At 42.5% G+C, this 25,992-nt stretch overlaps 1 protein-coding gene across 1 annotated transcript in view; it reads left to right on the forward strand.

Moving 5' to 3' along the window:
- emilin1a (elastin microfibril interfacer 1a) overlaps positions 1–23,982 on the forward strand; it is a 49,866-nt gene extending 25,884 nt beyond the window's left edge. The window contains exons 3-17 of the mRNA XM_036984623.1: positions 4,113–4,312; positions 6,646–6,763; positions 7,126–7,231; positions 7,476–7,696; positions 8,440–8,881; positions 10,097–10,587; positions 10,749–10,797; positions 10,910–11,073; positions 11,274–11,379; positions 14,953–15,168; positions 15,776–15,974; positions 17,819–17,944; positions 18,327–18,344; positions 21,237–21,371; positions 22,028–23,982. Coding sequence (XP_036840518.1) covers positions 4,113–4,312; positions 6,646–6,763; positions 7,126–7,231; positions 7,476–7,696; positions 8,440–8,881; positions 10,097–10,587; positions 10,749–10,797; positions 10,910–11,073; positions 11,274–11,379; positions 14,953–15,168; positions 15,776–15,974; positions 17,819–17,944; positions 18,327–18,344; positions 21,237–21,371; positions 22,028–22,347 — 2,911 coding nt within the window. The 3' untranslated portion in view covers positions 22,348–23,982. The remainder of the gene's footprint in view (positions 1–4,112; positions 4,313–6,645; positions 6,764–7,125; positions 7,232–7,475; positions 7,697–8,439; positions 8,882–10,096; positions 10,588–10,748; positions 10,798–10,909; positions 11,074–11,273; positions 11,380–14,952; positions 15,169–15,775; positions 15,975–17,818; positions 17,945–18,326; positions 18,345–21,236; positions 21,372–22,027) is intronic.
- The last annotated feature ends 2,010 nt before the right edge of the window (positions 23,983–25,992 follow it).

The raw sequence follows: 25,992 nt of genomic DNA on the forward strand, positions 1-25,992 counted from the left end.
CTCCCTATCCCTCCTCTCTCCCTATCCCTCCTCTCTCCCTATCCCTCTCATCTTACTATCCCTCCTCTCCTCTCTCCCTATCCCTCCTCTCTCCCTATCCCTCCTCTCTCCTTCCTCTCTCCTCTCTCCCTCCTCTCTCCTCTCTCCCTATCCCTCCTCTCTCCTCTCTCTCTCCACTCTCCTCTCTCCCTATCCCTCCTCTCTCCCTATCCCTCCTAAAGGGCTTCATGTTTGGCCCTAAGTTGTTCCTTATTCAAGATATAGGCCAGCTGAAAGGAGTTGTCCCGCCCATATACCTCAGAGTGAGCAGAGGAATATGATGCCATTTGGGAAGCATATGCTAAGTGATTACAGGCACCACAGTCTAGACACTGCTCCCTCCACAAAAACCCCTGTGTCTTTAAGAAGTGTGTGTGCTCTCGTTTTCTCACGCTCTTTTAAAGAGGGAGGCAGAGACGTTGGATATTTAAGTATTTTCTATGTCTAGGAGAAGATGGCAAGACATGTTTCTTGTACAAGTAGTATGTGTGTGTGTGTGTGTGTTTGTGTGTGTTTGTGTTTGTGTTTGTGTGTGTGTGTGTGTGTGTGTGTGTGTGTGTGTGTGTGTGTGTGTGTGTGTGTGTGTGTGTGTGTGTGTGTGTGTGTGTGTGTGTGTGTGTGTGTGTGTGTGTGTGTGTGTGTGTGTGTGTGTGTGTGTGTGTGTACTGTATGAAGCTGCCATGAAGAACCATCAGTGCCTCCGGTAAACAGGTCATTTCTAACAATGTTTTAATGATCTGCTCTAACAGACCATGAAGTCCAATAACGTTAACAGAATAAATACTCCACAACCTCGCCCGCCAACATTAACCCTCAATTAGATCTTAACAGAATAAAATCATCCACAGCCTCGCCAACATTAACCCTCAATTAGATCTTAACAGAATAAATTAATATACAACCTCGCCAACATTAACCCTCAATTAGATCTTAAAAGAATAAAATACTCCACAGCCTCGCCAACATTAACCCTCAATTAGATTTTAACAGAATAAATAATATACAACCTCGCCAACATTAACCCTCAATTAGATCTTAAAAGAATAAAATACTCCACAGCCTCGCCAACATTAACCCTCAATTAGATTTTAACAGAATAAATAATATACAACCTCGCCAACATTAATCCTAATTTAGATCTTAAAAGAATAAAATCATCCACAGCCTCATCAACATTAATCCTCATTTAGATATTAAGAGAATAAAATCATCCACAGCCTCGTCAACATTAATCCTCATTTAGATCTTAAGAGAATAAAGAATAAAGTGAAAGCAGGGAAATTGAGACGTTTACTCTGCAACTGGCTTTCCTCACGAACAGTGAATTAAATATAGTACTGACCTTCTATGGGTACATCAGCACCTGTCTCACCTTTACCTGTCTCATCTTTACCTGTCTCATCTTTACCTGTCTCATCTTTACCTGTCTCATCTTTACCTGTCTCACCCTACCTGTCTCACGTTTACCTGTTTACTCTTTACCTGTCTCACCTTTACCTGTCTCATCTTTACCTGTCTCATGTTTACATGTCTCATCTTTACCTGTCTCACTTTTACCTGTCTCATCTTTACCTGTCTCACCTTTACCTGTCTCATCTTTACCTGTCTCATCTTTATCTGTCTCACCTTTACCTGTCTCATCTTTACCTGTCTCATCTTTACCTGTCTCATCTTTACCTGTCTCATCTTTACCTGTCTCATCTTTACCTGTTTACTCTTTACCTGTCTCACCTTTACCTGTCTCACCTTTACCTGTCTCATCTTTACCTGTCTCATCTTTACCTGTCTCATCTTTACCCGTCTCACCTTTACCTGTCTCATCTTTACCTGTCTCACCTTTACCTGTCTCACCTTTACCTGTCTCATCTTTACCTGTCTCATCTTTACCTGTCTCATCTTTACCTGTCTCATCTTTACCTGTCTCATCTTTACCTGTTTCATCTTTACCTGTCTCACCTTTACCTGTCTCATCTTTACCTGTTTCATCTTTACCTGTCTCATCTTTACCTGTCTCATCTTTACCTGTTTCATCTTTACCTGTCTCATCTTTACCTGTCTCATCTTTACCTGTTTCATCTTTACCTGTCTCACCTTTACCTGTCTCATCTTTACCTGTTTCATCTTTACCTGTCTCATCTTTACCTGTCTCATCTTTACCTGTTTCATCTTTACCTGTCTCATTTTTACCTGTCTCATCTTTACCTGTTTCATCTTTACCTGTCTCATCTTTAGCTGTCTCATCTTTACCTGTTTCATCTTTACCTGTCTCATTTTTACCTGTCTCATCTTTACCTGTTTCATTTTTACCTGTCTCATCTTTACCTGTCTCATCTTTACCTGTCTCATCTTTACCTGTCTCATCTTTACCTGTCTCATCTTTACCTGTTTCATCTTTACCTGTCTCATCTTTACCTGTCTCATCTTTACCTGTTTCATCTTTACCTGTCTCATCTTTACCTGTCTCACGTTTACCTGTCTCATCTTTACCTGTCTCATCTTTACCTGTCTCATCTTTACCTGTCTCATCTTTACCTGTTTCATCTTTACCTGTCTAATCTTTACCTGTCTCATCTTTACCTGTCTCATCTTTACCTGTCTAATCTTTACCTGTCTCATCTTTACCTGTCTCATCTTTACCTGTCTCATCTTTACCTGTCTCACCTTTACCTGTCTCACCTTTACCTGTCTCATCTTTACCTGTCTCATCTTTACCTGTCTCATCTTTACCTGTTTCATCTTTACCTGTCTCATCTTTACCTGTCTCATCTTTACCTGTCTCACCTTTACCTGCCTCATCTTTACCTGTTTAATCTTTACCTGTCTCATCTTTACCTGTTTCATCTTTACCTGTCTCATCTTTACCTGTCTCATCTTTACCTGTCTCACCTTTACCTGCCTCATCTTTACCTGTTTAATCTTTACCTGTCTCATCTTTACCTGTCTCATCTTTACCTGTTTCATCTTTACCTGTCTCATCTTTACCTGTCTCATCTTTACCTGTTTCATCTTTACCTGTCTCATTTTTACCTGTCTCATCTTTACCTGTTTCATCTTTACCTGTCTCATCTTTAGCTGTCTCATCTTTACCTGTTTCATCTTTACCTGTCTCATTTTTACCTGTCTCATCTTTACCTGTTTCATTTTTACCTGTCTCATCTTTACCTGTCTCATCTTTACCTGTCTCATCTTTACCTGTCTCATCTTTACCTGTCTCATCTTTACCTGTTTCATCTTTACCTGTCTCATCTTTACCTGTCTCATCTTTACCTGTTTCATCTTTACCTGTCTCATCTTTACCTGTCTCACGTTTACCTGTCTCATCTTTACCTGTCTCATCTTTACCTGTCTCATCTTTACCTGTCTCATCTTTACCTGTTTCATCTTTACCTGTCTAATCTTTACCTGTCTCATCTTTACCTGTCTCATCTTTACCTGTCTAATCTTTACCTGTCTCATCTTTACCTGTCTCATCTTTACCTGTCTCATCTTTACCTGTCTCACCTTTACCTGTCTCACCTTTACCTGTCTCATCTTTACCTGTCTCATCTTTACCTGTCTCATCTTTACCTGTTTCATCTTTACCTGTCTCATCTTTACCTGTCTCATCTTTACCTGTCTCACCTTTACCTGCCTCATCTTTACCTGTTTAATCTTTACCTGTCTCATCTTTACCTGTTTCATCTTTACCTGTCTCATCTTTACCTGTCTCATCTTTACCTGTCTCACCTTTACCTGCCTCATCTTTACCTGTTTAATCTTTACCTGTCTCATCTTTACCTGTCTCATCTTTACCTGTCTCATCTTTACCTGTCTCATCTTTACCTGTCTCACCTTTACCTGTCTCATCTTTACCTGTTTCATCTTTACCTGTCTCACCTTTACCTGTCTCATCTTTACCTGTCTCATCTTTACCTGTCTCATCTTTACCTGTTTCATCTTTACCTGTCTCATCTTTACCTGTCTCACCCTTACCTGTCTCATCTTTACCTGTTTAATCTTTACCTGTCTCACCTTTACCTGTCTCATCTTCACCTGTTTCATCTTTAACTGTGTCTCACCTGTGTCCACTGCAGGTATCGTACGTACCGGAGGCCCAGGTACAAGGTGGCCTATAAGATGGTGACAGAGATGGAGTGGAAGTGTTGTCATGGTTACTCTGGGGACGACTGCTATGATGGTCCAACAGGGACCGGGGACAGCCAGGTCACAGCGGGACGACCTCACGTCACACAGACCGGATACAACAATGGAGCTGGGCAGAAGGGAGGAGAGGGTAGGTTTCAACATCTCTCTCACACATCATCTCTGACACAGTTATTAATATAACATCTCTCTCACACATCATCTCTGACCCAGTTATTACTATAACATCTCTCTCACACATCATCTCTGACACAGTTATTAATATAACATCTCTCTCACACATCATCTCTGACACAGTTATTAATATAACATCTCTCTCACACATCATCTCTGACACAGTTATTAATATAACATCTCTCTCACACATCATTTCTGACACAGTTATTAATATAACATCTCTCTCACACATCATCTCTGACACAGTTATTAATATAACATCTCTCTCACACATCATCTCTGACACAGTTATTAATATAACATCTCTCTCACACATCATCTCTGACACAGTTATTAATATAACATCTCTCTCACACATCATCTCTGACACAGTTATTAATATAACATCTCTCTCACACAACATCTCTGACACAGTTATTAATATAACATCTCTCTCACACATCATCTCTGACACAGTTATTAATATAACATCTCTCTCACACATCATCTCTGACACAGTTATTAATATAACATCTCTCTCACACATCATCTCTGACACAGTTATTAATATAACATCTCTCTCACACATCATCTCTGACACAGTTATTAATATAACATCTCTCTCACACATCATCTCTGACACAGTTATTAATATAACATCTCTCTCACACATCATCTCTGACACAGTTATTAATATAACATCTCTCTCACACATCATCTCTGACACAGTTATTAATATAACATCTCTCTCACACATCATCTCTGACACAGTTATTAATATAACATCTCTCTCACACATCATCTCTGACACAGTTATTAATATAACATCTCTCTCACACATCATCTCTGACACAGTTATTAATATAACATCTCTCTCACACATCATCTCTGACACAGTTATTAATATAACATCTCTCTCACACATCATCTCTGACACAGTTATTAATATAACTTCTCTCTCACACATCATCTCTGACACAGTTATCAATATAACATCTCTCTCACACATCATCTCTGACACAGTTATTAATATAACATCTCTCTCACACATCATCTCTGACACAGTTATTAATATAACATCTCTCTCACACATCATCTCTGACACAGTTATTAATATAACATCTCTCTCACACATCATCTCTGACACAGTTATTAATATAACATCTCTCTCACACATCATCTCTGACACAGTTATTAATATAACATCTCTCTCACACATCATCTCTGACACAGTTATTAATATAACATCTCTCTCACACATCATCTCTGACACAGTTATTAATATAACATCTCTCTCACACATCATCTCTGACACAGTTATTAATATAACATCTCTCTCACACATCATCTCTGACACAGTTATTAATATAACATCTCTCTCACACATCATCTCTGACACAGTTATTAATATAACATCTCTCTCACACAACATCTCTGACACAGTTATTAATATAACATCTCTCTCACACATCATCTCTGACACAGTTATTAATATAACATCTCTCTCACACATCATCTCTGACACAGTTATTAATATAACATCTCTCTCACACATCATCTCTGACACAGTTATTAATATAACATCTCTCTCACACATCATCTCTGACACAGTTATTAATATAACATCTCTCTCACACATCATTTCTGACACAGTTATTAATATAACATCTCTCTCACACATCATCTCTGACACAGTTATTAATATAACATCTCTCTCACACATCATCTCTGACACAGTTATTAATATAGGGTAGATCACTATATTTCATTATCAAAGAAGAGTCCAAGTCCATTTGCTTGGATAAGTTGAAGCTAGGAAATGTGGCTTTGTGGCTCAATACTTGGACAGTCACAAGAATGTATTGGTTTGGAAAACTCTTAATTCAAAGAACTCTATGGGCCGTTTTCCCAGGCACAGATTAAGCTTTGTCCTGGACTTAAAAGTGCTTTGAATGGAGAATCTTTGTCTGGGAAAAAGGCTGTTAGTTTTGAATGTAGAATCTTTGTCTGGGAAAAAGGCTGTTAGTTTTGAATGGAGAATCTTTGTCCTGGAAAAAGGCTGTTAGTTTTGATTGGAGAATCTTTGTCCTGGAAAAAGGCTGTTAGTTTTGATTGGAGAATCTTTGTCCTGGAAAAAGGCTGTTAGTTTTGATTGGAGAATCTTTGTCCTGGAAAAAGGCTGTTAGTTTTGAATGTAGAATCTTTGCCTGGGAAAAAGGCTGTTAGTTTTGAATGTTGAATCTTTGTCTGGGAAAAAGGCTGTTAGTTTTGAATGTTGAACGATAAACCTGTGTCTCCCTGCTCCAGTTGACAATGACAAGATGAGACAGATGGAGGAGACTATTCAGAGGTTGACCAAGGACCTCCGTGACATACAGTCCACCATGACGGGCATGAACCTGAGGCTCCAAGACGGAACTAGGAGGTTAGACCAACACAAACAGTAGTGCATTATGTAGGGAATAGGATTCCATTTGTGCCGGACACTAAAAGATTACCCCACAGAGTTGTACTGCTCCCAAAAGCGAATTTATAATAATAAATGGTTTTACTAAATGTGTCTAATTAATTTGGTAGAATGCCGTGCTGCTTGTTATATCTTGAATATAATGCGCTGGGAAGAAAAAAAAATCTTGATTATTTTCTACAAATAAACGGATACTGGTAAAACTAAGATGCTGAACATAGAACGTAAATTAACTTTTGGGAATAGAAACACTATGATATCTTATCCAGCATCAATAGTTATTTTTAATGTGCTTATAGCTTTGATTTTGGACCCCACAGGCCAGGCCTGAACGGAGACAGGACCCCTGCAGACGCAGCCAAGCCTATGAAAGAGACCATCCACTACATTCAGACCAAACTTGACCAACTGGACAATCGCACGCAGGTACACACACACACACACACACACACACACACACACACACACACACACACACACACACACACACACACACACACGCACACGCACACACACACACACACACGCACACGCACACACACACACACACACGCAGGTACACACACACACACACACACACACACGCAGGTACACACACACACACACACACACACAACATTTCTGTGTAAACAGCCCCCAAACACTATCCTCTACTCTTTTCTCCTCTCAGGTCCACGACCAGACCCTGCTGTCCATCAACAACCATTTGGTCAATGGCGACAGAGGTTCCCGCGGCAATGAGCTAGACGGGGCTGTCACAGGCAAGATGGACGCCATGAAGGAGGAGATCCTCCGCGAGCTGGAGAGGAGGGTCAGTCTGTCGTGCTCCTCCTGCCAGAGCGGGGTGGAGGACATGAGGAAGCAGCAGAAGAGTGACCAGGAGAGGATCAGGTATGGAGGAATAGGACTTGCCAACAACAGAAATGTAATCTGATTTCAAATATATTAAAATTAGTATTCAGAAATTAAATTGACAAACTGTAATTTCAAGGCAATAAGTAAATATTGAATTCAGAACAAATTATTAGTTGGCACTAATTTCACCCCACCATCTACTGCATCTTGCCATCTTTATGTAATACATGTATCACTAGCCACTTTAAACAATGCCAGTTAATATAATGTTTACATACCCTACATTACTCATCTCATATGTATATACTGTACTCGATACCATCTACTGCATCTTGCCTATGCCGTTCTGTACCATCACTCATTCATATATGGGGCAGCAGGGTAGCCTAGTGGTTAGAGCGTTGGACTAGTAACCGGAAGGTTGCAAGTTCATATCCGCGAGCTGACAAGGTACAAATCTGTCGTTCTGCCCCTGAACAGGCAGTTAACCCACTGTTCCTAGGCCGTCATTGAAAATAAGAATTTGTTCTTAACTGACTTGCCTAGTTAAATAAAGGTCAAATTAAATATATCTTTATGTACATATTCTTTCGTTCCTTTACACTTGTGTGTAGCTGTTGTAGCTGTTGTGAAATTGTTAGAAATTGTTAGGTTAGATTACTCGTTGCTTACTACTGCTGTGTCGGAACTAGAAGCACAAGCATTTCGCTACACTCACATTAACATCTGCTAACCATGTGTGTATGTGACCAAATAAAATTCAATTTGATTTGAATTAGTGCTCTGGAGAAGTTGCTGAGTTCCATGGAGCAACACTATCGCCACAACATGGACGTCACCAGGAGGGAGATGGAACGTACACAGGGCTGCTGCAACACCGTCACAGAGATGGACAGGAGGCTGACCACCACGGAGGGGAAGTTTAACGCCACAGCACAGGGCTATGATGTCATCAAAGAGCGCCTGGACAAGGAGCTGGGTGGTGGGTCGGGTGAAGGAGGAGGAGGAGGTGAGAAAGGAGGGAGGACGAAGGTGACGGAGGAGAAGTTGAACAGTCGACTGAGGGAGGTGGAGAGGAGGCTGAACAACACGGTGAGGAAGACCGAGCAGAAGTTCACCAACACAGGAAACAACATGAAGGACAACCTGCAGAGAGAGGTCACCACCATCCGTAACATAGTCCTCAGCCACATGGATGACCACGGCTACAGGATAGGCAAGGTAATTATACTTCTCTGTTGCAGCGCTGTGTACAGGCCTACATTAAAAACACATGTTGGATTGGGTTAAGGCCCTGCGACAGACTAGTGTCCTGTCCAGGGGGTGTACTGGTACATCAAGCTGACTCTCTACAGAAACAGGAGATAGACTAGTGTCCTGTCCAGGGGGTGTACTGGTACATCAAGCTGTCTCTCACTACAGAAACAGGAAATAGACTAGTGTCCTGTCCAGGGGGTGTACTGGTACATCAAGCTGTCTCTCACTACAGAAACAGGAAATAGACTAGTGTCCTGTCCAGGGGGTGTACTGGTACATCAAGCTGTCTCTCACTACAGAAACAGGAAATAGACTAGTGTCCTGTCCAGGGGGTGTACTGGTACATCAAGCTGTCTCTCACTACAGAAACAGGAAATAGACTAGTGTCCTGTCCAGGGGGTGTACTGGTACATCAAGCTGTCTCTCACTACAGAAACAGGAAATAGACTAGTGTCCTGTCCAGGGGGTGTACTGGTACACCAAGCTGTCTCACTACAGAAACAGGAGATAGACTAGTGTCCTGTCCAGGGGGTGTACTGGTACATCAAGCTGTCTCTCACTACAGAAACAGGAAATAGACTAGTGTCCTGTCCAGGGGGTGTACTGGTACATCAAGCTGTCTCTCACTACAGAAACAGGAAATAGACTAGTGTCCTGTCCAGGGGGTGTACTGGTACACCAAGCTGTCTCACTACAGAAACAGGAGATAGACTAGTGTCCTGTCCAGGGGGTGTACTGGTACATCAAGCTGACTCACTACAGAAACAGGAGATAGACTAGTGTCCTGTCCAGGGGGTGTCCTGTCCAGGGGGTGTCCTGTCCAGGGGGTGTCCTGTCCAGGGGGTGTCCTGTCCAGGGGGTGTCCTGTCCAGGGGGTGTACTGGTACATCAAGCTGACTCACTACAGAAACAGGAGATAGACTAGTGTCCTGTCAAGAGGGTGTACTGGTACATCAAGCTGTCTCTCACTACAGAAACAGGAGATAGACTAGTGTCCTGTCCAGGGGGTGTACTGGTACATCAAGCTGACTCACTACAGTAACAGGAGATAGACTAGTGTCCTGTCCAGGGGGTGTCCTGTCCAGGGGGTGTCCTGTCCAGGGGGTGTCCTGTCCAGGGGGTGTCCTGTCCAGGGGTGTCCTGTAGACTACCTACCTACTATTTCTCTATATCTTCAAGGTGGAGCTGGACCTCACAGTCCTGACGGACACGGTTACCGACCACAGCCGACGACTGGGTCAACTAGAGAACACAACAAACTTTATCGACACCAAACTGTCGAGGACAGTGGACATGTGCTCCGAGACCTGCGGCCCCAACGGGAAAGGCCGTAAGACAGAAGACATGGTCAAGACCCTGGAGTGGAGAGTAGTGGCCAACAAGGAGGACATCCAGAAGTTTGATACCAGACTCAAGGACCTATCGCTGACTGGCGACTCTATAATTGACAGAGTGGTGGAGCTCAGCAACGACGTCAAGAAGATCAAAGGATTGACGGGGGAGGACGGCGAGCGCTTCAATCAGATAGTCACGGAGGTGGAGACGCTGGGGCGGAGCGTGGACGACTGCTCCATCTGTAGCACAGTAGAACGAGACCTGCAGTCGTTCACCAACAGCACCAACAGCGCCATCGGGAGGTGCCAAAAGGAACTGACCAACCTGCGCAACAGGTTTGATTATTTGTTTTGTGTGTGTGTGTGTGTGTGTGTGTGTGTGTGTGTGTGTGTGTGTGTGTGTGTGTGTGTGTGTGTGTGTGTGTAGTTATTGAATAGCAAAGTAAAATGCATAGTGTCTTTCACCACAGTAACAGCCGCCATCTTGCTCTCAACAGGTTTGACTCTGAGGACTCTTCTTGTTCCCAGCTGTGCTCCAACCTGCAGGTAAATGACATGAATGAAAAGTCATTTTGAGGACTATATGTTAATGTTTACTAATCTGTAGTTGTATCTGTCATGTGTGAATATATAGCTGTGTATGTTTGTTATCTAAAAGGAGGAAGTGGGGAGGCTGAAGGAGGAAGTGGAGGAGTGCACAGGGAAGTGTAAGACCGGCCTGGCGGACCTAAAGAAAAACCTGGACGGACATACGACCCTCCACGGACGGTTGGGCACGGACCTGAAATCCATCCAGGGGGAACTATCCAAGTTCACCATCAGGTAAATCTTCCTCTGCGTTCCAAATGGCACTATTATTCCCTATGTAGTGCACTACTTTTGGGCTCTCTGAGCTATAAAGTAGTGCACTATAAATTAACTAGGGTCCCATTTGGGACGCATCCCCTCTGATAAAACAGACAAGATGATCTGATTTGATATTAGATGTTGTATCATTAGTATAACCCACCACTGTTGTACAGGTTTACTACCCTGAATGACTCTGTGAAGGGGCTAGGTAATACAGTCCAGAGGCATGGCAACACCATCACAGACCTGGGCTCTGCCAAGGAAAACATCATGTCTGAGGTTAGATATACTTTTATTGTCTGTTTTTAACAGAAAGTGTACTGCGTTTTCATTGTTTGCAGACAGACAATTCCCACTGGGCAGAAACGGTTTGAATCAACGTTGTTTCAACATGTTTTAACGTTGTTTCAACATGTTTTAACGTTGTTTCAACATGTTTTAACATTGTTTCAACATGTTTTAACGTTGTTTCAACATGTTTTAACGTTGTTTCAACATGTTTTAACGTTGTTTCAACATGTTTTAACGTTGTTTCAACATGTTTCAACGTTGTTTCAAAGTAATATGCCAAAGTATTGTGATGTAGAATCTACGTAATCAACTGTTGTATAGAGGTTGAAATTTCAACCACAGGATTAGGTCATCATGGTAACCCATTTTCAACTATAGGCTGGGCAGCACCTCCTACTGGAGAGTTGATCTATCTACAGCACCTCATTTCTGGAGAGTTGATCTATCTACATTACAGCACCTCCTACTGGAGAGTTGATCTATCTACATTACAGCACCTCCTACTGGAGAGTTGATCTATCTACAGCACCTCCTACTGGAGAGTTGATCTATCTACAGCACCTCCTACTGGAGAGTTGATCTATCTACAGCACCTCCCACTGGAGAGTTGATCTATCTACAGCACCTCCTACTGGAGAGTTGATCTATCTACAGCACCTCCTACTGGAGAGTTGATCTATCTACAGCACCTCCTATTGGAGAGTTGATCTATCTACATTACAGCACCTCCTACTGGAGAGTTGATCTATCTACATTACAGCACCTCCTACTGGAGAGTTGATCTATCTACAGCACCTCCTACTGGAGAGTTGATCTATCTACAGCACCTCCTACTGGAAAGTTGATGTATCTACAGCACCTCATTACTGGAAAGTTGATCTATCTACAGCACCTCATTACTGGAAAGTTGATCTATCTACAGCTGGTCTTTGGTCTCCCTTCCAGTGTTTTAACCAAGCCCAGCCATTCTTAGGATTGACATTTGTCACTGACTGCTGCCAATGTGCTATCGTGCGAATGATTATTGCGAGATCTCTTAATAGCTAAATAGTTTTACAGTTGCTATCGAAGTCATTCCAAAGGGTAGGTTTAACAAAGCAAATGAAATGTACCATATAATTTAAGAAAAATAGCAAAGTCATCAACAGCAATTGTTCTAATTCAACCTAGGGTTCAACTACAAATAGACAATGCATATTGGCCACTGGGCAGTGGTAACCAACCAGTCGATCCCCCAAAATGTCTGTAAAAAAAAGACAACGCTCTTTTTTTTGTGTGCTGTTGGTGGTATTGTATTGTACTGTAAATACTGTGTATTTGATTTGATTCATTTTGAACCATTTCCTATGTCTGAAGGTAGAAGTCTGCCAACGCAGAGAGCAAATCAAGTGCAGCTATAGGCATACCGCTGGCCAATCAGATGGATCTATATCACCGCGTCAAAAGAAGCCTTGAACTCACAGCAAATCAAATTTATTTATATAGCCCTTCGTACATCAGCTGATATCTCAAAGTGCTGTACAGAAACCCAGCCTAAAACCCCAAACAGCAAGTAATGTAGGTGTAGAAGCACGGTGGCTAGGAAAAACTCCCTAGACAGCAAAATCGATACTTTGATTTATAAACCTTTTAAAGCCATGACTAGAGAGAGACAACTAGAGAGAGACTCAACTAGAGAGAGACTCAACTAGAGAGAGACTCAATTAGAGAGAGACTCAACTAGAGAGAGACACAATTAGAGAGAGACTCAACTAGAGAGAGACTCAATTAGAGAGAGACTCAACTAGAGAGAGACTCAACTAGAGAGAGACTCAACTAGAGAGAGACACAATTAGAGAGAGACTCAACTAGAGAGAGACTCAACTAGAGAGAGACTCACCTAGAGAGAGACTCAACTAGAGAGAGACTCACCTAGAGAGAGACTCAACTAGAGAGAGACTCAACTAGAGAGAGACTCTGGGTAAAATATAGCAGGTTGTAGCTTGCATGTTGAAGAAAGTGTGCAAAGGGTCGCAGGTCTGTGGAGATTTTCACAATTGCTGTTATAATCTGAGCAGAATCTCAAACAGCAATGATCACTCGCGCCATGGACTTTTAATGTAATCTCAACCAGGGGCGTCATTCACCCCAAAACATCTGAGGGTGCACAAAGTACGTGAGAATGGTTGGGGGGGTGGTCTGGGAGGGGTGCCCCCTGTCCGGAAGTTGAATAAAAAAAGAAATAATAATTCAAACACCTGAAAATAGCGGTTTCCAGCAGTCTAGAGCCATAATCATTATGCTTATTTCTAGGTAAAAATATATGTCTATTTATCTGCGTAGCTAAGCATACCTCTTGGGCTGTCTGGATCCTCCTGACTGGTGGTTATTTGGCATTGGAGTAGGAGTCTATTGCATTGACATGCACGACTCGGGCCAGTAGGTGCGCCATAACCAATCAGAGCTGCAGTAGGCCTATATGCAAATAGCCATGGCCATATATGGATCTGTGCCGTTCACTTTGAACTGGACTGTGTTTACAGCATGAGCGGTAGTGAGTATATATGCGCTTGTTTTGACATCAAAGCGAGAGCTGCATGTGCACATTTTGTTTATAGGTCATTTCTAGTTAATAATGTGGGATTGGTTGCTTCCTACAAGGGCGCAAAACGTGTACATTTCTAGCCATCTTTGAAAAGCAAGTCAGGTAAAGAGCATTTTGATGTCCTAATGTCCACAGCACAAGGTGCACGTGTGTAATGATCATGCTGTTTAATCAGTTTCTTGATATGCCACACCTGTCAGGTGGATGTATTATCTTGGCAAAAGGGAAATGCTCACTAACAGGGATGTAAACAAATTTTTGCACAAAATTGGAGAGAAATAAGCTTTTTTTGTGGGTTTGGAACATTTCTGGGATCTTTTATTCCAACTCATAAAACATGGGACAAAATATTTACATGATTATTATCTCCGCCCATTCAGACTACCACCAGCTATTGCACTCATACAGCTGTGAATATAGCAGAAATATTTCTGACACACGCAGGGGCCTACAGTGCTACTGCCAGCGCTTAGATTTCCCATTGTGTTAGGTTTGTTAAATGATTAGATCCCTTAGACTGACCACTACTTTAGGTTTGTTAAAATAGAGCCCTCTGCAGAGAAGAATGGGAGAAACTCCCCAAATACAAGCTTGCCAAGCTTGTAGCGTCATACCCAAGAAGACTTGGGGCTGTAATCGCTGCCAAAGAAGCTTCAACAAAGTACTGATTAAAGGGTCTGAATACTTATATAAATGTCATCTTTACATGTCGTTTTTTTTTTTTGCAAAAAAATCGAAAAAACTGTTCTTGCTTTGTCATGATGTGATATTGTGTGTAAATTGACAAATTCATCCCTTTTAGAATAAGGGATGACGTAACAAAATCTGGGGAAAAAAAGTCAAGGGGACTGAATACTTACCGAATGCACTTGTACATGGTTCCTGTATACTGCAAATCCATTTTATATTGCACAGTTGTATTTCACAGTTCTGTATTGTATTGTAATGAGTCACTTGTCAACCTCTCCTTCCCCAAGTTGGACCAGGTGCAGACAGAGCTAGACGAGCACGTCAAGGACACCAGGGGGCGCTTCACTGACCTGGGTCGTGAGATAAAGACCATCACCAGTAAATACGTGACGGAGATTGGGGAGTGTTGGCGCTCCGCGGACGGGCTGGACAAGAGGCTTTCCAAGATGGAGGACGTCTGTGGCCGACTGGATGGTGTCTCCAACAGCCTGGCCAAGATCAAGGTAGTGAACCTTTTTTTTTTTTAATTTGACCCCTTTTTCTTCCCAATTTCGTGGTATCCAATTGTTTTTTATTAGCTACTATCTTGTCTCATCGCTACAACTCCCGTACGGGCTCGGGAGAGACGAAGGTTGAAAGTAATGCGTCCTCCGTATCGGACTGCTTCTTAACACAGCGCGCATCCAACCCGGAAGCCAGCCGCAGCAATGTGTCGGAGAAAACACTGTGCACCTGGCAACCTTGGTTAGCGCGCACTGCGCCCGGCCCGCCACAGGAGTCGCTGGTGCGCGATGAGACAAGGATTTCCCTACCGGCCAAACCCTCCCTAACCCGGACGACGCTTGGCCAATTGTGCGTCGCCCCACGGACCTCCCAGTCGCGGGCGGTTACGACAGAGCCTGGGCGCGAGCCCAGAGTCTCTGGTGGCACAGCTGGTGCTGCAGTACAGTACAGCACCCTTAAACACTACACCACCCGGGAGGCCTGAATCTCTTTTTAAGGAACTTTTTTAAATCTTTTTTTTATTTTTTTTAAACCATTTGTGTTTTGTCCTTGGAGTTCTTGATTGGCTGACGTTGAGTATAATAATTTTGTATTATTATTATCAAGGAGGGGCTGAACAGACACGTGTCAGGGCTGTGGAACTGTGTCAACACACTCAACTCTACGGTCATCTTCCACGACGAGTCCATCGACAACATCCAGCACGTCCAGCTTCCAGACGTTCACTCTGACATCAACAGGCTCAACACCTCTGTCCTCAACGTCCTCGAGGAGTTCCACAGCTTTAAACAACAGGACTTTGTCGGTGAGTGTACTAAAGGGAGGTGAAGTGCAATGTGCCAAATTGTTGGGTGAAATGACCTTTTAGTAACTTTTAGCCAAGTCATTGAGTTGATGACAATTTTCTCCTCAGGGACAATAAAGTGCATCCTATATCCTATTTCAGTTGATTTGGACTTTAAGAGTAAAGTTAAGTGCACGTCTAAGATACACTACATGATCAAAAGTATTGCCAAACATCTCATTCCAAAATCATGGGCATTAATAAGGAGTTGGTCCCCCCTTTGCTGCTATAACACCCTCCACTCTTCTGGGAAGGCTTTCCACTAGATGTTGGAACATTGCTGCTATAACAGCCTCCAGTCTTCTGGGAAGGCTTTCCACTAGATGTTGGAACATTGCTGCTATCACAGCCTCCACTCTTCTGGGAAGACTTTCAACTAGATGTTGGAACATTGCTGCTATCACAGCCTCCACTCTTCTGGGAAGGCTTTCCACTAGATGTTGGAACATTGCTGCGGGGACTTGCTTCCATTCAGCCACAAGAGCATTAGTGAGGTCGGTCACTGATGTTGGGCGATTAGGCCTCCTGGCTCACAGTCAACGTTCCAATTCATCCCAAGGTGTTCGATGGGTTTGAGGTCAGAGCTCTGTGCAGGCCAGTCACATTCTTCCATGCTGATCTCGACGAACCATTTCTGTATGGACCTGGCTTTGTGCACGGGGGGCATTGTCAAACTGAAACAAGGAAAGAGCCTTCACCAAACTGTTGCCATAAAGTTAGAAGCACAGAATCGTCTAGAATGTCATTGTATGCTGTAGTGTTAAGATTTCCATTCACTGGTACTAAGGGGCCTAGCACGAACCATGAAAAACAGCCCCAGACCATCATTCCTCCTCCGCCAAACTTTACAGTTGGCATTATGCATTCTGGCAGGTAGCATTCTCCTGGCATCTGCCAAACCCAGATTAATCCATCAGACTGCCAGATGGTGAAGCGGGATTCATCACTCCAGAGAATGCATTTACACTGCTCCAGAGTCCAATGGCGGCGAGCTTTACACCACTCCAGCCGACGCTTGGCATTGCACATGGTGATCTTAGGTTTGTGTGTGGCTGCTCAGCCATGGAAACCCATTTCATGAAACTCCCAACAAACAGTTCTTGTACTGAAGTTGCTTCCAGAGGCAGTTTGGAACTCGGTAATCAGTGTTGCAACAAAGGACAGACGATTTTTAGGTTGTGTCCACATGCTTTTTTTGTATATATAGTGTACGTATGAGAATGCCCAAGCCCCATTTCAAGAATGCAGAAGTTAGAGATATCATTAGGGAGGTTGATGTTCGAGGTCTGGACGAACGGGACGGACCAGGAATAAACCCATTATGTGTCTGGGAGTTTTTAACTGTCCTCCTCAACTTTCTGCTCTGGTGTGGATCTTGCTGACTAGACTATTTGGAGCAGAGAGTATCTTGTCCTTGGACCCTGGACTGTGGTGTGTCTGTGGTGGTCTGTGGTGGTCTGTGGTGTGTCTGTGGTGGTCTGTGGTATGTCGGTGGTGGTCTCTGGTGGTCTGTGGTGTGTCTGTGGTGGGTCGGTGGCGTGTCTTGCTCAATAGTTTTCTAGGCATGTGGTTCATCTCACTACAGTAGACTCATAACTTAGTACCGAGTGCTTCTATCTTCTAGCTGTTCTGTTTTCTGGAATGATTTCTTGATGGTTGTATTAAATATCAAGGCTGTACAGTGCTGTTTGCAAATACTTATTTTGTATTAAAATATCAACAAAAAAAACTAGAAAAAAGCTAAATTTTCAAAGAGAAAATGTGTGCGCTTGCGTCAGCTGTCCACCCTTTCTTCCATGTGTAAGGTTCCCCTGGTCTACCCGGTCCGAGAGGAGAGAGGGGCTACTCCGGACTCCCCGGGCCAAAGGGACCCCAAGGAAGAGAAGGGCCCCAAGGCAAACCTGGCAAAGAGGGGCCCCTGGGACCTCCAGGTAAAACAAAAACACACATTGGATCATCACAAAGTGATACAGAAGCTCTGGGGAAAGGCTGCGAGGTCTCAGTAGACACGTGTGATACTGACGAGTACAGAGTGCAGGGTTTTATTTTCTCTCAAATCAAGGTACGACAACCATGACATTACTATAAATTGAATTCTGTAATGAACTAAAGTGATCTCTATTCAATCTGTATCGCAGCGTATTGAGCCGGAATATACAGCCTTTACCATGAATGCAGTCTTCACTAAAGCAGGAGGGTTTGCCGCTAAATTTCATTCACACAGTAGAGCTGAACCTTCTGCCATGCGGATTGAATAGAGCCCGAAATCAGTGTTGTGTTATTGAACATTTTTCTTTTCATCTTTCATCCCAGGTCTGAGAGGTGAAGAAGGTATGTTATAATGTATCTATCTATTCATTAATAATGTTAACATTGATCTGAGTGAATACTCTCTCATCTGCCCTCTGTTGAATCCCACACCAATACTGAATTACACCATTTATGTTCGTTAGCGTTTCATGTTTATACTCTGTACTGTACTGTATGTACTATACTGCATGTACTATACTGTATGTGCTGTACTGTATGTACTATACTGCATGTACTATACTGTATGTGCTGTACTGTATGTACTATACTGCATGTACTATACTGTATGTGCTGTACTGTATGTACTATACTGTATGTACTATACTGTATGTACTATACTGTATGTACTATACTGAACTGTATGTACTATACTATACTGTATGTACTATACTGTACTGAGTGTACTATACTATACTGTATGTACTATACTGTATGTACTATACTGTACTGTATGTACTATACTATATGTACTATACTGTATGTACTATACTGTACTGTATGTACTATACTGTACTGTATGTACTATACTATACTGTATGTACTATACTGTACTGTATGTACTATACTGTATGTACTATACTGTACTGTATGTACTACACTGTATGTACTATACTGTATGTACTATACTGTACTGTATGTACTATACTATACTGTATGTACTATACTGTACTGTATGTACTATACTGTACTGTATGTATTATACTATACTGTACTGTATGTACTGTATGTACTGTGCTGTATGTACTGTATGTACTATACTGTACTGTATGTACTGTATGTACTGTGCTGTATGTACTCTACTGTATGTACTGTACTGCATGTACTGTATATACTGTGCTGTATGTACTGTGCTGTATGTACTGTGCTGTATGTACTGTATGTACTGTATGTCCTGTGCTGTATGTACTGTATGTACTGTATGTACTCCATGTACTCTATGTACTGTATGCACTGTACTGTATGTACTGTGCTGCATGTACTGTGCGGTATGTACTGTATGTACTGTACTGTATGTACTGTATGTACTGTACTGTATGTACTGTACTGTATGTACTGTGCTGTATGTACTGTGTGGTATGTACTGTATGTACTGTACTGTATGTACTGTATGTACTGTGCGGTATGTACTGTATGTACTGTATGTACTGTATGTACTGTACTGTATGTACTGTGCGGTATGTACTGTATGTACTGTACTGTATGTACTGTATGTACCGTGCTGTATGTACTGCATGTACTGTACTGTACTGTATGTACTGTATGTACTGTGCTGTATGTACTGTGCTGTATGTACTGTGCTGTATGTACTGCACTGTATGTACGGTATGTACTGTATGTACTGTACTGTATGTAATGTGCTGTATGTACTGCATGTACTGTACTGTACTGTACTGTATGTACTGTATGTACTGTACTGTACTGTATGTACTGTATGTACTGTACTGTATGTACTGTCCTGTATGTACTGCATGTACTGTACTGTACTGTATATACTGTATGTACTGTGCTGTATGTACTGTACTGTGCTGTATGTACTGTGCTGTATGTAAACACACCTCTCTCCCCTGATACCAGTAAACACACCTCTCTCCCCCGATACCAGTAAACACACCTCTCTCCTCTGATACCAGTAAACACACCTCTCTCCCCTGATACCAGTAAACACACCTCTCTCCCTGATACCAGTAAACACACCTCTCTCCCCCTGATACCAGTAAACACACCTCTCTCCCCTGATACCAGTAAACACACCTCTCTCCCCCTGATACCAGTAAACACACCTCTCTCCTGTGATACCAGTAAACACACCTCTCTCCCCTGATACCAGTAAACACACCTCTCTCCCCTGATACCAGTAAACACACCTCTCTCCCCTGATACCAGTAAACACACCTCTCTCCCCTGATACCAGTAAACACAACTCTCTCCCCCGATACCAGGTCCAGCAGGATAAACACACCTCTCTCCTCTGATACCAGTAAACACACCTCTCTCCCCTGATACCAGTAAACACACCTCTCTCCCCTGATACCAGTAAACACACCTCTCTCCCCTGATACCAGTAAACACACCTCTCTCCCCTGATACCAGGTCCAGCAGGATAAACACACCTCTCTCCCCTGATACCAGTAAACACACCTCTCTCCCCTGATACCAGTAAACACACCTCTCTCCCCCATACCAGGTCCAGCAGGATAAACACACCTCTCTCCTCTGATACCAGTAAACACACCTCTCTCCCCTGATACCAGTAAACACACCTCTCTCCCCTGATACCAGTAAACACACCTCTCTCCCCTGATACCAGTAAACACACCTCTCTCCCCCGATACCAGGTCCAGCAGGATAAACACACCTCTCTCCCCCGATACCAGGTCCAGCAGGATAAACACACCTCACTCCCCTGATACCAGTAAACACACCTCTCTCACCCTGATACCAGTAAACACACCTCTCTCCCCTGATACCAGTAAACACACCTCTCTCCCCCGATACCAGTAAACACACCTCTCTCCCCCGATACCAGGTCCAGCAGGATAAACACACCTCTCTCCCCCGATACCAGGTCCAGCAGGATAAACACACCTCACTCCCCTGATACCAGTAAACACACCTCTCTTCCCTGATACCAGTAAACACACCTCTCTCCCCCGATACCAGTAAACACACCTCTCTCCCCCGATACCAGTAAACACACCTCTCTCCCCCGATACCAGTAAACACACCTCTCTCCCCCGATACCAGTAAACACAGCTCTCTCCTCCGATACCAGTAAACACAGCTCTCTCCTCCGATACCAGTAAACACACCTCTCTCCCCCGATACCAGTAAACACACCTCTCTCCCCCGATACCAGTAAACACACCTCTCTCCCCTGATACCACTAAACACACCTCTCTCCCCCGATACCAGGTCCAGCAGGATCAGACGCCCACGTCCCTCGTCTGTCCTTCTCAGCAGCTCTGACCCGCCCTCAGGCCAGGGCTGGAACGATAGTCTTCAACAAGATCTTTGTCAACGAGAAGGATGTCTATAACCCAGGCACAGGTGTGTGTTTGGGCATTAACAGGAGTGGAGTTGTACATGTATATATCAATTCAATTCAATTCAATTCAAGGGCTTTATTGGCATGGGAAACATGTGTTAACATTGCCAAAGCAAGTGAGGTAGATAATATATAAAGTGAATATATAAAGTGAAATAAACAATAAAAATTAACAGTAAACATTACACATACAGAAGTTTGAAAACAATAAAGACATTACAAATGTCATATTATATATATATACAGTGTTTTAACAATGTACAAATGGTAAAGGACACAAGATAAAATAAATAAGCATAAATATGGGTTGTATTTACAATGGTGTGTGTTCTTCACTGGTTGCCCTTTTCTCGTGGCAACAGGCCTCAAATCTTGCTGCTGTGATGGCACACTGTGGAATTTCACCCAGTAGACATGGGAGTTTTTCAAACATTTGGATTTGCTTGTATATCTCTGTCAAGGCGTTACCATCTTAGTTCTTAAATCTCAGACTGGAGTCATTTTTTCATTTTTTGTTTGACTGCAAAACTCATCACGAGACGCCAACGATCCCTTTTAATTTACTACGCTGTTTTTATCTGACAACTTCGTTGTCCATCGAAATGAAAGTTAATATTACTGGTATTATTACCCAGAACCCATGTCTCTGTCTCCCCAGGTTACTTCACAGCCCCGGTGAGTGGTAGATACTTCTTCAGCGCTACCCTGACAGGCCATAAGAATGTGAAGATTGAGGCTGTCCTATCTAAGTCTAACTACGGAGTGGCGCGTGGGGACTCTGCAGGCTACCAACCAGAGGGACTGGAGAAACCCATGGCGGAGGCCAGACACACGCCCGGAGCCCTGGCTGTCTTCAACATCATCCTCCCTATGAAGGTGGGAGATACCGTCTGTATCGACCTGGTCACCGGGAAACTAGCCCACTCCTCAGAACCCCTCACCATCTTCAGCGGGATGCTGCTGTATGAGACCGTCTGATTGAGCTAGACTGTCAGTGTGAGGCCTTCTGATTGGCTGATCTGAAGGAGAGGGATGAGTCTAATTGGTGCTTACAGAGACAAACAACAGTGTCTTGAGATCAACAATTGAATCAAACCAGCAAGAGATATACCTTCATGAATGAATCAAACCAGCCAGAGATATACCTTCATGAATGATATAGAAGAAAGAAAAATGGACTTTTATCAATCCATCTGATGATTAGTTTTTTTGTGTGTTTCACAGCTTGGAGTAAACAGGAATCCCACTGGGCACAGATGTCCATTCAAAAGTCTGTTCCACGTTGGTTCAATGTAATTACATTGGAATGACGTGGAAACAACCGCTGTGTTCCCAGTGGGATTATACATCCAATTCTTGGACATTCATTTCCTTTTTCGAAAGAGATGCCACTGCAGGGTTTTATATGTTATAATATTTTAATAGTTTGTTCAACAGTATCAACTTTAATGTTTCACTTATTGTCATAAGCTGGCCTTGAGGTCTCACACATATTCTTTAACGTCAAAGCAAACCATAGTATATTTTTGAAAGGATCACAAACTAATGCAAAGTATTTTTGTTCCATGTAGACTGATACGCCCACAAATAGGACTGGGATGGTTTTATGTTCTAGAATCTGTTTATTGCACACATTCTATGTCAAAGTGGTTCTGACGTATTTTGTATACTCAGTCTAAATTACTCACACTATCTATTTTACGGGTGCAAACAGATTGAAGAGAAATGCAACAATAAGCACATTTTCCTCAAGTAACAAAGCAATTTCAGGGTGTGGGGAGCAGACCAGCAACAAAACAAAGTTACGCTGGTGTTCATTCTGCTTTTGTTCTAGAACTCAGAAAGAAAAAGAACATTTTGAGGAAAATTCCATTAATTTGTTCTAGAACTCAAACAAAAAAAAAACATTTGAGGAAAATTCCATTAATTTGTTCTAGAACTCAAACAAAAAAATAACATTTGAGGAAAATTCCATTAATTTGTTCTAGAACTCAAACAGAAAAATAACATTTGAGGAAAATTCCATTAATTTGTTGTAGAACTCAAACAGAAAAAGAACATTTGAGGAACATTCCATTAATTTGTTCTAGAACTCAAACAGAAAAATAACATTTGAGGAACATTCCATGAATATATCCAAGGACTCAAGAGAAAGATTTCTTCTCAGACTCTCTAATGTAGCCATAAGGGTCATATAAACTTGGTGAAGGTCGAGGGTTCAGCTGTAAAACGTGTGTCCTCTCTGTTTCTCTGTCAACCATATTCAGAGCCACAGATAACACTGATGAGGAGGGTACACATCCCTCTATCCCTCCGCCCAGAAACCATGTGCCTGGTCAAAAGTAGTGTACTAAGTAGGGAATAGGGTGCCATTTGGTGACGAAGCCCATGTTTCCTGTGTCCTTCCTCACTAGGCCAATTAACATGCCTTTCCTTTCTCAAAGTATTTGCATTCAGTCGATACAGTACAGTACAGGAAGACCCTCTAGTGGAATGTTCATATGTTGACACTATCGAGGAACATTATCATCAGAAATGACATTTACGGCTCTGTCCAAAATGATATCCTATTCTAACTATAGTACACTACTTTGGACCAAGTGCACAAAAAAATAAAATAATAATAACATATATATTATGTTATTTGGTCCAAAGTAGTGTACTATAGTTAGAATAGGATATCATTTTGGACAGAGCCGCAAAGTAGTGTACTATAGTTAGAATAGGTTACTATAAATAAAATGGGTGCCTTTTCAGATGCACATTGTATTTTAGCCATATGTTGCCAGAATTTCCCAAAGCCTTGAACCAGCCCGTTTGGAAATGCAATTTACTTTGTAATATGTGTTTGTTGTTGTTGTTGTTGTTTGCCTTGATGTACAACCTCAATAGATTGTAAATATTTGTATGTATATTTTTTGGTCATATATTAGTCATTTGTTGTGACTGTATGTTTTAGATTAAAAAAAAAAAAAATTAGGTTTGTGTTTTTGTTTTGTTTGCCACATGTGACTCCAATACAGATCCCTTTTCTACATGTAGTCTTAACTCTCGTTATTAATAATAATAATAACAACAAGGAAAGCGTTGAATGCAAAGATGTGATCTTTGACCTTCACATTAATAAAAAATAATAAAAAAAATACACTGAACCAAAATATTAAAATGTAACCCGCAACAAACTCTAAGAATTTACTGAGTTACAGTTCATATTAGGATAACATTCCATTTAAATTCATTCATTAGACCTTAATCTATGGATTTCACATGAGTAGGAATACAGATATGCATCTGTTGGTCACAGATACCTTAAAGAAAAGGTAGGGGTGTGGATCAGAAGACCAGTCAGTATTTGGTGTGACCACCATTTTGCCTCATGCAGAGCGACACATCTACTTCACGTAGAGTTGATCAGGCTGTTGATTGTGGAATGTCGTCCCACTCCTCTTCAATGGCTGTGTGAAGTTGCTGGATATTGGCGGGAACTGGAACATGCTGTCGTACCCGTCGATCCAGAGCATCCCAAACATGCTCAATGGATGACATGTCTGGTGAGTATGCAGGCCATGGAAGAACTGGGACATTTTCAGCTTCCAGGTATTGTGCACATATCCCTGAGACATGGGGCTATGAATTAACATGCTGAAACATGAGGTGATGGAGGTGGATGAATGGCACGACAATGGACCTCAGTATCTCATCACGTTATCTCTGTGCATTCAAATTGGCATCAATAAAATGCCATTGTGTTTGTTGTCCATAGCTTATGCCTGCCCATAACATAACCCCACTGCCACCAAGGGGCACTCTGTTCACAACATTGACATCAGCAAACCACTCACCCACACGAGGCCATACACAGTCTGCCATCTGTCCAGTACAATTTAAACGTGGATTCATCCTTGAAGAGCCAGCATGCCAGTGGCCATCGAAGGTCAGCATTTACCCACTGAAGACGGTTACGACGCCGAACTCCAAGACCCCGGTGAGGACGACGAGCATGAAGATGAGCTTCCCTGAGATGGTTTCTGACAGTTTATGCAGAAATTCTTCGGTTGTGCAAACCCACAGTTTCATCAGCTGTCCGGGTAGCTGGTCTCAGACCATCCCGCAGGTGAAGAAGCTGGATGTGGAGGTCCTGGGCTGGCGTGGTTACACCTGGTCTGCGATTGTGAGGCCGGTTGGACGTACTGCCAAATTCTATAAAACAAAAGAGGCGGCATATGGTAGAGAAATTAACATTCAATTATCTGGCAACAGCTCTGGTGGACAACACTGCATTCTGCATGCCAATTGTACTCTCCCTCAAAACTTGAGTCTGTGTCATTGTGTTGTGTGACAAAACTGCACATTTTAGAGTGGCCTTTTTATTGTCCCCAGCACAAGGTGCACCTGTGTAATAATCATGCTGTTTAATCAGCTTCTTGACATGCCACAGCTGTCAGGTGGATGGATTGTCTTGGCAAATGAGAAATGCTGATTAACAGGGATGTAAAGAGATTTGTGCACACATTTTTTTGTGCGCATGGAACATTTCTGGGATCTTTTATTTCAGCTCATGAAACATGGGACCAAACATTTTACAACACTTTTTATCTGGACGTCTGGTGTATTCGAGTTCAG

This window comes from Oncorhynchus mykiss, chromosome 8 (assembly GCF_013265735.2).
Source record: "Oncorhynchus mykiss isolate Arlee chromosome 8, USDA_OmykA_1.1, whole genome shotgun sequence".
NCBI lineage: Eukaryota > Metazoa > Chordata > Actinopteri > Salmoniformes > Salmonidae > Oncorhynchus > Oncorhynchus mykiss.